Raw genomic sequence first — 12969 nt, 5'->3', positions numbered from 1 at the left:
GTAAACAATAATAAAATCTATTGCAAAATTTGCCACCGAACAGACAAACAGACGAACAGACAAACAAACAAACAAACAAACAAGAAAGCGAGCTAATAAAAACGTGGTAATAAATATAATAAATTCAGATTTGTACGGAACGCCTCCATTCTTAATAAATAACAAATAGCAGAATAATAAAGGAAGAAATGTTGAACACGGAAAATAGTTAACGTAATAAATGTCCAACTATTTATGTACTTACCAAATATTAGTGGAACGATATATTTTATCACGAACGAGATATAACAAACACAAAATATAAACGCAAACACGCAATATAACAAACACAAATTATATAACAAATACAAAATATAAATTACTGTAAACAACGTATGACTCGTGCTGAGTTAAAGTATGTTGCAGTGAGTGTGTGATGATGAACGAAGTGACAACAATATAAGTTTGGAGTAGGCGTGAAATTGACGATCGGGCGAACCAATTCATCGATAGCATTTTTTTCTGAATATTGGTGGGAGAAACGGTCGTATAAGATGAGTGTTTGAAACGTATACAACGCGTTCGGAGAATTATACTTAATTCTCCTTGTATATTAATATAAACTGTACTAAACGATGGTATAATACTGAACTAATGCATAAAGTATACTGAGGTACGCACTAAATATAAACTGCACAAAACAAAATTTAAATAAAAAGGAAAAAACATAGTATATAACGGTCAAAAAATTGTAGCATAGCATAAAGATTTGAAGTGTTTCAAGTCTAAAGTGTTTCTTAGTTGTCACGGAGTCCCGACGATAGATGCGAGAACCAATACGCACAGCCGCACGGACGGCTTTAAACAATAATAACTTTTGATATAGGACGATCTAGGAAATGATTTTTGCATGACTACATAGAGGAAAGTATGCTGAAAATATTCCATTTTGTCAAATTCTATGACCTCTTATGACTCAAAAGATATTCCTTGCGAAGTCTTGATAATTTTGCAAATTTTCTTCATTACATTTAGCGTAACATTTTTAATGCATTACAAATACTAATTTTCAATTGACAAATAGTAATTTACAGCTTAAAGATAAACCTTTCATTTAAAAAAAAATTGGAAGGAAAGTATTAAAAAGGATCGTCAGGGCATCTTAAAGAAGAAAAGCAATTTTTTCCATGAGAAAGGCTATCTTCAAAACTTCCAACTTTAACTGTTTGTTACACTAATGGTTTTTATTAAATTTTATTAATATTTTCATTTTCGAGGTTGATGGATATTTAGAAAGCAATAAACACTCAACAGATATCTATATGATACAGTTGGTTTTTGGGCAAAATGTCACTAAATTTCGCGTTTTAGACCACTGTGCGCCGGGCTGAAGGTGCCATCGCGCGTCTAGGTCGCGCTCTGATTGGTCCGTATTTTTCGTTAATAACTCCTAAACAAAGCCCCGGCTGACATTGGTGCAAAGGAAAATGTTGCTTCAAATTACCTAAGGAACCTCCCATTTCCCGGAGTCGAAGGGGTCTTGGGACATGTATATGAAAAACACCGTTCACCGTGTAGGATCATGAATTATCACTTTTTCCCGATAACAGCAAAATTTATTTTTACTGTAGTATGTCAAGATAGTACAAATCACTACGAGTCGACGTAACTAGGTTCGAGACCACAACGTGGTTGGCAATTATAATTCTTATGAGCAAAGAGAACACTTGTTGACGGTTTGAGATCTAACATCGAAGAGAATTATCATGGCCGCTGGTGAGATCGCTTTCTCGTGATTGGACGAGTGCAGCGCCAAGCCCACAGGTAATGCCGATAATTATAATTAAATAGTTGGTTCGTGGTTTGGTCTGGTTAGTGGCGGAGAGGGCCGCCTTGGGAATCTACGTGATCAACATCAGCTGTGGGAATGAGAGGGTGATGGGTCACCGATGTAGAGGTGAATGGAATATCTACCGTCTCTCCGCAAGTCGGTGTACCATGCATCAAGCACAGGGTCACCAGTGTAGGAAAATTATCATGACCTACACACTCATGCAATACGTCTCTTTCTAAGAGGAATGACTCTGGGAGTTAAATAATGGTTCACTGAATTCACCGAACAGCTCACTTTATTAGCTGTATGTCAATATCAGCACGTAGATGCTGATACACAAGTGCAGTATAACAATTTGATAACGACCACAACGTGGTAAAGCAAGTAAACGTTTTAAATATCAAGACTGGAGCAAAGAAGCACATGTGTTCTCTGTACGAGATCGTGAAACGAACAGGTAGAGCCAGGTAGAGCGCAATGGCTCACGAGAGAGTTTCTCCTCGAAGCAGGTTGTGCGCAGGCGCGTAACCTCGTGATTGGACGAGTGCAGCGCCGAGCCCACACAGCTTAGGAAATGAGAGGGTGAAGGGGTCACAAATGTGGAGTGACTGGATCTTCCACCGTCTCTTCGCACGTGGTGTACCGATAATTAACTCAGGGTCACCAGTGTAGGTAACTTGTCCGTGAGCCTACACTCTCACGAAGTATGACACGGTCAACGAGGGATTTCGTCGAGGAAAAGAAATGCTCCAGGATATCACCGTTTACCACGATTTATTTCGCGGTAAAGTCCACACAACACAGAGATACAATATCCCGACTGTTTAAACAATGGTCGAACGGAAAACCACAACGTGGTGAACAAGAATGTGCTTTAATGAAAATGCAGGAGCGCAGAACAACACGTGTTGTCTGAAAGAGATCGAGAAACGAACAGGTCGAGCCAACGGCTCACGAGAGCGTTTCGCTCTCTAGATGCTTGTGCGCAGGCGCGGAGCCTCGTGATTGGACGAGTGCAGCGCCGAGCCCACACAGCGCGCGCTAGTGATACCACCTAGCGGCTGCGCTTGGTAAGCAGCTTGCGACGACCGTCATTACACACAACATGGCGGAGATATCCTATCAAAAGCACTGGAAATCGCTCAACTCTAAGTATTTATAACTTTTGAACCATTGATCTTTCTGGATCTTTCTGGAAACTTGGATTTCTCACATCTTCTCGTTCAAATGTACTGGATAACATAGCAAAAAGGCAAAAATTTCTGGTTGCGCAAGGAGAAGAGCAACCATTATTTCTAATACCGCACATTTTGACCTTGTTGTTAGCATTAAAATTAATTTTTAGAAAACATCTCAGTAACTAGTTTCTCACCCCATATACTCTCAAGTTTTTTCTTTATTCAGGATTCAATTTTCTCTTCAACTATAAGATTAAAATTTGCCGTATGCAATACAGAAACTCAAGGTTTCTTGTATACAATCGCTAATGAAACAAAATAGCAAGAAGCTACTTATTATGTTGACCCTATTGATATCCACGTTATACGTCTACTGTACTAACAAAATAATGCATTTGTTGTATAATGTTTCAGAGTTGACAGACTCGTTGTTGACGTCGCAAGCATTTGTCTTCTTCCTAGCTGGATTTGAAACTTCATCGTCAACGATAGGACATGCTTTGTACGAATTAGCTTTAAACACTGATATACAGAATAAGTTACGAAAAGAAATTAGACAAACTCTCGAAGAGAATGCAGGAGAGGGTAAGGTTTTAACATACGATCAAGTGAGACAAATGAAGTATCTGGATGCAGTGTTTCGAGGCAAGTGTTAGTTTTCCTATTACACTGTCCAACACCAAATTTGTTTTCAATATACTGTTGGGTCCTTCTTATAGAGTTTTTTGCGCTGATTCCGAATCTGTCCTTAATTTTTCTCCTATACGCACAGTTTTTGAAAAACATGGCTTTGAAAAAAAACATATGTTTCAACTTTAAACAAATATTGTGATGTTATTATAAAAGATATTGAATTGTTCTTTACAGCAAAAGATTCTGTAGATTTTCCCGAATATAATGATATCCAATATTAATACATGATGATTGTTTAAACATGTTTAAACAATGATTAATGACGGAGAGACACCACTTTTACACCAATTTTTAAGGATATTTTTGAATTTATCTCAAAATATAACGGTCCAGCGGAAAATCGAGCTATACCACGCGATAGAGCATACTTTTACCTTGGGAAACCCCCCTTTAAAGTTACAGGAGAAAAATTATGGACAGATTCGGAATCAGCGCAAAAAACTCTAGAAGAAGGACCCAACAGTAATTAGGGAACAAATTTGGTGTTGGACAGTAATATTGATAAAACAATAGGTTTTTATATATATTAATTTTAATTTTTATTCATCTTATAGCATTACGAAATGAGTTCAGCAGTTTATGTCTATTAGAAGTCTAATTTTTCTAGAATTTCATATAGCGAGTTTGTAAACTATAGCAATGTTTAATATTATCTTTTCCATACAGAAACACTAAGGAAGTACCCAATATTGCCAATATTAATGAGACAGGTCAGCACAGATTACACTTTTAAGGGTACAAAAATTACAATTCCTAAAGATACAAGAATATGGATACCAGTATATGGAATTCACCATGATCCTGATATTTACGTAAAACCGGAGGTATTCGATCCTGAACGGTTCATCGATAATGGTATTTCAACCAGACATCCTATGGCCTTCTTGGCTTTTGGTGATGGTCCCAGAAATTGTATTGGTAAGTCCAAATGAGGTTAAATGCTTTACAGACAGTAGAACGATGATACATTTTTTTCTGGGATATCGTCTGTCGTCGTTAACAGACCCTAATTAGTAGACTGCGGATTTTACACATTTTTGACAAAAACTGGCAAGAACAATTGAAAGCAGTGGACATGTTAAAAATATTTACGGACATCAATGATTCCTGCAATCAATGCGAACATTTTTTATTTTGCATAAAAACGCACACAAAATGTTCGTGCTTAGCTTACCATCTCTCCAGAAAGACCGATGGATAGAAGTTGATTAACTATGGATTTGACTGGCAATGAAAGGTTTCGACATTCAGTTTTGAACAATTTTTCCTTTAAAATGCGTAATAGTTTCCCCAGGAGACGCCGTTTCATTTTAAAGAATTAACTAGACCTTGGCATCTCTAACTTTAAAATAGATCAAATAATTCAATAAATTATACAGGATGTTCACCTACAGGTGGGAGAAGATTTAAGGGGTGGTTCTCAACAATAATATAAGACGAAAATGAAGAATAAAAAAATTGCGATTTCGGCTTCTTTATTTAGTTATTAACAATTAAAAATCCGCCTAAAATGCTGCAACACTTCTAACAAAAGTGTACGTTGCGTACGTCACACAGGCCCGTGACAGTCTCGTATCAAGTGACAAATGCATGTATACCTTGGTTCTCATTTGGGACCCAGCGAGGTGAAAATGTTTAAAAAATCGTTGGACGACATTGAACCTACCTACTCGTTAAAATTCACAAGGGCATTTCTAATATCCGTCCTATGGAATTATCGAGTAGAAGGGGTCAATGACCTTTCACTTTTAAATTGTTCTCACACATATCCACTGTCACGTCGCTTTTCTAACTTTTCGAAAAGATTGTAATACGAACCTTAGCGACACCGGGATTTTATAAGCTGAAGGCCGGTCCACGCTCGACCGTACAATGCGTGGTCCTCCCGGGACAAAACACGTCCACAGACTCACGATGTTTCCCTCAATTGACACGAAATTTCGGGCGCCAGACACTCGAAAGTGTCACGAAAAATAATCTAGTCCTTCGAATAAATTATTACGTTCGAACTCGCGAGCCTGCGACGTGGAAAACTAATCCCGAATAGCTGACGAAAAGGTACAGGGTTCTACGCCGGGAGAACACGAGACATTCCCCACGGGGCGGCGGGAAGGTTTCACACAAGGAATGAACAAAGTTTCGGCTAACAATTCGTTTATTGAACGAGGATGTTGAGCTGCCGACGAGATCGGCAGCGATTACAGAAGTAGCCGGCGCGTAATATTGCGACAGATGGAAATCGCATGCGCGGTCTCTCTCGTAATACGTTATTTCGCGTAGAATTCGGCGGTGATGAGATCTTCGCGACGCGGAAGGCCTCGAAGGCCGCTTTCCGTCCGAATTCAGATGGAATTCGCGACTTTGCTAGGACTTGCGTCGATCGAACAGAATTCACGAACGCGAATCGAACACGCGACGGCTTCACACCGTGGAACGAGTGCAGGTTAATCAGAATCAACGGCGGCGGCGATTTCATCACAAATCCGCGACTTCATCACGAATCCGCGACTTCGCCTTACTACTTGCGTCGTACAACCGTCATAATGTGGCCACGCGGCCTCCGCTATCCGACCGGATTCGTATCGCGAAAACGATATCCTTCACCATACGAAGGATTCGTACTTTGACACAAATAGTGTCCCCAAATATCGTCCGCCTATTTTGCCGTTAATTCTCGCGACGCGAATACCTAACCTCGCCGCGCTACCCGAGCCAACGAAGCATTGAATATTATTATCATGTATTATTGAATTACCATTGTCATTGTCTATTTATTTGATTGTGATTATTGTGTGCTGCTGAATAATTTTTCGAACGACACTGATTGAATTGTCTTTCCGATCAGTGAATCTGATGAAATATTATTGATTTTGATGATCTATTATTGAATTGTAATTACAATATTGGGTTTTTTTTCGAATGGCACTTATTGACTGTTATTTACGATATTTCATTTGAACGATATCTTATTGAATTGTTTCTGCTGATATATTTCTGAATTGATCTGCCTTTCTTGTTCTATTTATTTCATTTGTCTTTCCATATTTCTTGCCTTTATTCATTTTCGTTGTTGGATTTTGTTATTAATTGCTGTTATTTGTTCTCGGTATTATTTTTTGTTCTTCAATTTCGTTATTCATTTTTGGTATTTATTCTCGTTATTTATTCTCGGTATTTATTTTTCATTATTTAATTTTGTTATATAAATTTAGTCGAGTCGTCCTTATTTATTATTTTCTCGTTGCAATTGTACATAATTTTTGTTAATTAGTTTTATTCGATTCTCTTGTTACTCTAGTCTTTTTTTTACATTACTCTTTGATTACATCACACTATTTTGAACAATTCCAATATATTTTCTCATATTTATCGCTACCATATTTGAAAGATTTTTGCTGATGTACTATTTGTTATTGATGTTTGGACAATGTGCCGTCGTAACCTTTTTCGTAAGATTCCCCCATGTTATTCGATGCCTTGCTACGACGTCATTGTTTGCGAGAAAGATTAAGGGGGTAGTCTACCCTCGATTTGTAACTAGAAAATTACTAGAATCTTACTAGATTTTGGGTCGAAAATATGGGTTTCGTACTAAACGTTGTTTGACCTTATTAGAACAAATTGTGGGCTGTGTGAGGGCTCATTCGAAAGAGGAAGGTTAGACGCAGCGCGCTTTTCCCACGAGGTTAACGAGATTATGTTAATAATTAATAATATGAGGGCCCAAAGTAGAGAAAAAATCTAGGAAAAAAATCCGCAGATTTCAATGCATTTTCTGTCTCTAAAAGACTTTTTTGACTTATGAGATGAGAAAAGCGCGCTGCGTTGAACCTTCCTCTTTAGAATGAGCCCTCACCCAGCACAAAATATGCTCGTATAAGGTCAAACAACGTTTAGTTCCGAACCCATTCTTTCTAGTAAGATTCTAGTTATTTGCTAGATATTTGCTATTTACTAGAATCTTACTAGAAAAATGGGTCGAAACATGGATCTGCGCCCAGACGTTGATTGACCCTATTAGAACAAATTGTGGGCTGTGTGAGAGCTCATTCGAAAGAGGAAGGTTCAACGCAGCGCGCTTTTCTCATCTCATAAGTCAAAAAAGTCTATTAGAGACAGAAAATGCATTGAAATCTGCGGGATTTTTTCCTAGATTTTTTCTCGACTTTGGGCCATCATATTATTAGATATAAACATAATCGCGTCTAACCTTCCTCTTTCGAATGAGCCCTCACACAGCCCACAATTTGTTCTAATAAGGTCAATCAACGTCTGGCCGCAAACCCATATTTTCGACCCAAAATCTAGTAAGATTCTAGTAATTTTCTAGTTACAAATCGAGGGTAGACTAGCCCCTTAAGTCGAGTAACCACGCTCGACAGTTACCGATCGTGCACGAGAGCACGCGAAAAACTTGTCGAATCAAATTGCGTAGAGAGAAAACTTTGTTGGCGATTATTACGTTCGTTTTTGCGGGACATTGTGACTACGATTGTGTAAATCGGTGGGGACAGTCGGCTTGAATAGAGAGTTTCGCTGTCGGGAAGTCAGGTCGACCGGGGGCCACCCGGACGAGACGGGGTTCCCTTGGTTTAGTCGCGCAACTTAGCGACTCCGTCGATTTTGGCCATAAAAGCCCAAGTAAACAACCGGTATGTATGTTGCCTCGGCAAGAAGTATCGTAGGGTCGGATTACAGTAAATTCTCTATAAACGCGAAAATCTTTCAACGATAAACGCGAAAAATATATCCCCTCCAAACTAATACACTGACTCGGCTCGGTATATCGGTGTGAACCACTACAAACGCGACGCAGAGAGTCGCAGTCGTCGGCACAGTTCAAACGCGCCCGTGAGTCATCATAACGTTACACCACAGTGAAACTTCTTCATTTTCCATGATTCTGTTATGGGATTTTCACTACCTTATTTCTGGCATTTTTCTGATTAGAATGATACCAAACACGATATAATTTAAGCAGAATTTAGTGGTTTAATTGACGATGAAAGTGTCGAGCGCAAGGAAGGACAGCGTATGTGAAAGAAAGAGACGCAGAGTCGCAGCGCGCCGGCACAGTTCAAACGCCCGTGAGTCATCATAACGTTACATTTCGTCGCATTTTTCTGATTAAAATGATACCAAACACGATATAATTTGAACAGAATTTAGTGGTTTAATTGACGGTATGTACATATGAAGTGACTTTAGAACATAAGAGTATGTATAGCGAGTGAAAAAGAAAGAGAAATTGCGATCTCGACGCTAGGCAAAGATTAAAAAACGAGAAAAATTACTTTATAAAATATGCTGAACTGTTTTATATTTTTATTATTTAACGTTCGGTTTCGCAAATATAAAGACGCGATGAACTATGACCGATCATGTCGCAAAACCGAACACCGTGTGAAGTCACGCGCGTCGCTCGCTCCATTACAATTTTTTGATAAGAAACAAAATTAAATAAATCTTAAATAAATCTTCAGTACATTACTTAAAACAGTTGAAAAACTACAAAAAGTGTGCCTTTTCCTGACGGATGCAAACGCTCCAATTCGATAGGTTTCCTTCGATGGTATTTAAACTGTAGAGGTTTAAATGACGATGGACGTTTCGGGCGCAAGGAAGGATAGCGCGTATAGAAAAGAAAGAGACGCGGAGAGTCGCAGTCGCCGGCACAGTTCAAAGGCCCGCGCGTGGTCTCGCTTTACACGCCCTGTCCTTCTCTACGTTCGGCTCGGCCTTTGAAGCTCGAAAAAAGTAGGACCACGATCGAAAAACGCGAAGAAATCCCCCCGATGCGTTCGCGTTTATAGAGAATTTACTGTATTTAGAATGTCGACAATTAGAGGGAATGCGTTGAAGTCGGAACCGGAGGAGGGGGAACAGTGGGAATACCACTCGGTTCGCAATGACGCGTCGGACGACTTCGCCAACCCGGACGGTACGACCTGATATAACGAACAGGCCGTAGGTGTCCGGTCATCTCCACGCGATTTTATGATATCGGTGCCGACACAGAGTCGCGGAAAACACGCCCCGCCTCCCCACCACCGCGAAATAAAACCTTCGATGCCGGGTACCTTAACAGATTCTCAAAGTCGACCCTCACGCTATACCCGCCAAAAGATGTACTGCAGAGGTACGCCCATTTGGGAAATACTGAGGAGATGGCGAATAAAATGTGCAGGAGCGCCCGGGGAGGATTCGGAAACCTTCCTGGAACGTCTCATAGAGCACCACCGTTATGGTAACATAGCGGACGAACATCTACTTCGCTGCCTCCCAGTATGTTTCGACGGGATAGCCGTTCATTGGTATAGGGCGAGGAAGGCCAAATTGAGAACCTGAGAAGAGTTTGTGACCGCGTTCCGAAAATTTTTTGGCGGTCCGGACTATCGCGACACGTTAACACGGAATCATAAAGACAGAGCACAGGGTGACAGTAAGCCGTTGCGTGACTATATCGGGAGTATGAAGGCCATGTTTGAGAGATTAGATCCACCGTGGGCAGAGGAGAAAAAGATTAGAAGAACGTATCAACAATCCTTATCCTGCACTATAATTGTTCATAACACCGTACTTAATACACTGGAACAAACCACATGTACGCTCTAGCACTATTTACAATATCATACAGACGCACTACAAGTTTACAGAGAGTACAAGTTTACTGAGGGGAATGAGGAGAATGTAGAGAACTGGTTATCCTTTAATGTTGAAACACTGCACTTTATTGAACTTGATTTACGTCGCGAGACTCGCTCACAGACGGAACAAATATCTTGAGGTCGTGTGTGATTTCTGCGAACGGATATCTCCGACGCGTGCGAGAAGAATCGTCCGTACAAGCCAGCATCCGTATGCACACTGATTCAACACAGCTGATGAGGTCGATGCCAGATAGATAAAACAAATGAAGATCTACAGCAAACTACCGACCAAACATCGCGCGTTGCTATACCAATACATTGTTTATCCTGTTTTCACGAATTTTGTGATTCTTTCTCATTCTGTTTGTGACCGCGAAATATCTCATGGGTTTGCATTGACCACATCAGCTGTCTTGAATCAGTGTGCATACGGATGCTAGCTTGTACGGACGATTCTTCTCGCTCGCGTCGAAGATTTCCGTTCGCAGAAATCGCATGACCTCAAAGATATCCGTTCCGTCTGTGAGCGAGTCTCGCGACGTAAATCAAGTTCAATAAAGTGCAGTGTTTCAATATTAAAGGATTACCAGTTCTTTACATTCTCCTCATTCCCCTCAGTAAACTTGTACTCTCTGTAAACTCGTAGTGCGTGTGTATGATATTGTAAATAGTGCTAGAGCATATGTGTGGTTTGTTCCAGTGTATTAAGTACGGTGTTATGAACAATTATAGTGCAAGGTAAGGATTTGTGGATATGTGTGAGAAGAATTTTAAAGTGAAAGCGCATTGATCCCTTCTACTCGATAATTCCATAGGGCGGATATTAGAAATGCCCTTGTGGATTTTAACGAGTAGGTAGGTTTAATGTCTTCCAACGATTTTGTAAACATTTTCACCTCGCTGGGGCCCCAAATGAGAACCAAGGTATGCATGCATTTGTCACTTGATACGAGACTGTCGCGCGCCTGTGTGACGTACGCAATGTGCACCTCTGTTGAAAAGTTGCCGCATTTTGGGCAGATTTTTAACTGTTAATAACTAAATAACGAAGCCGAAATCGCAATTTTTTTATTCTTCATGTTCGTCTTATATTATCGTTGAGAACCACACTTTAAATTTTCTCCCAACCTGTAGTTAAACACCCTGTATAGTTTCAGTGCTGAACTTAATCCTTATTGAAGTGTGCAGTGTGACGTCCGTCACCTTCTTATATTTGCATCACAAGCAGATTCATTATAAATTAATATTAATATTTGAGAAGACTACTTTCCACCCTACGTCATCACTTTGGAATGTGATCTCGTCAAACTCCAGTGATTTTGAGATTCACAATTTCAATGCCTGCTCACCCAAGAGTGCGATTCTGTTGTTTCCCCCACGGATCCACTGCCTGCTCTCTCAACCATGAAATCCTTCTGTTGTTTCCCCCCACAAATCCACCTGGCAACAGGCCCATAAAAGCCAGGATCAGAGAGCAGAGCGACCGAAAAGTCGAGAACGAAATCGAACCCTTCCTAATATCTTTTCCAACGCCAAACCTCGAGCGTAACAGCAGTAAATCGTGTAGCGCAGTGTTTCCCAAAGTGTGGTACGCGTACCCCTGGGGGTACAGGAAGAGTTTGGAGTGGATACGCACTGATTCTATTTAGTGCAACAATCCTAATGCAGCGGAAGTCTACTGTTGTGTACATACAAAGGATGTACACGTCTGCTACACTTAATACCGATTGTTCTTAACGGGGTACTCGGTGTTACGACAGTTACAGAAGAGGTACACAGATGTCGAAACTTTGGGAAACACTGGAGTAGCGTTGTGTTCTAACTGCGTATGCAATCTAACTTGAGGGATTTCTTAAATTTATCACTACCAAGTCAAGGTTTCATTTTAAACATTGTGGTTTTTAAATATAATTTTTATGGCGAATAGTGAAGTAAAGATTATTATGAAGATTAAAAATATAAATAAAGAAGTGTTGTATATTTAGCATATAATATCTTTTTTAGCAGAATTACTTGAGTGACTGAGCTTATGAATGTAAATATTCTTATGACGATTTACTTTCAGGTGCCCGTTTCGCATTCTACCAAAGCAAGGTTGGACTTATTTCGATTCTCCGTAATCACAAAGTCGAAGTTTGTGAGAAAACGACAATTCCATACAAATCTGACACTCGAGCGTTTCTGTTGTCGCTTAAGGGAGGAGTCGTGTTAAAAATGTCAAAAGTTGAATAATTTTTTATTGTAGTTAAGTATACGTTTTACATGAACATTTTTTGAATAAATTTGTTAATAATAACAAGCAAATGATTAATTTATATGTCAACAAGAACCTTTCCACGATGGAAACATTCCGGCTATACAAAAAATCGTGTTTTAAGAATACCGTGTTGTAAGAGAACTGTGACAATTTCCATACAGTGTTGTAATATCATTAACACCCAATGTATTCTGGTGTCCGTTAGTTTTGGGGCGTTACACACTGGTCCACGCGCTCGATCTAGCTGTTGTTATGTGCTATGACTTCCTTTTGGGAGAGCCTGTAACGTGAGGCTGAAACAAAAACGTGGTGTTCATTGAGCGTAGACGCAGGTTTCAAGATAAATATACTTTATTAATATTAACTATAATGTAAAAA

At 39.7% G+C, this 12969-nt stretch overlaps 1 protein-coding gene across 2 annotated transcripts in view; it reads left to right on the top strand.

The window, feature by feature from the left end:
* LOC143211677 (putative cytochrome P450 6a14) overlaps positions 1–12638 on the top strand; it is a 63350-nt gene extending 50712 nt beyond the window's left edge. For both annotated transcript variants that reach the window (XM_076429540.1, XM_076429542.1), the window contains exons 4-6: positions 3406–3636; positions 4351–4602; positions 12400–12638. In XM_076429540.1, coding sequence (XP_076285655.1) covers positions 3406–3636; positions 4351–4602; positions 12400–12566 — 650 coding nt within the window. In that variant the 3' untranslated portion in view covers positions 12567–12638. The remainder of the gene's footprint in view (positions 1–3405; positions 3637–4350; positions 4603–12399) is intronic.
* Positions 12639–12969: the final 331 nt, after the last annotated feature.

The sequence above is a fragment of the Lasioglossum baleicum genome, chromosome 8, assembly GCF_051020765.1.
Source record: "Lasioglossum baleicum chromosome 8, iyLasBale1, whole genome shotgun sequence".
NCBI classification, from domain to species: domain Eukaryota; kingdom Metazoa; phylum Arthropoda; class Insecta; order Hymenoptera; family Halictidae; genus Lasioglossum; species Lasioglossum baleicum.
Note: the sequence above shows the minus strand (reverse complement) of the source record. Positions and strands in the feature narration are given on the sequence as shown.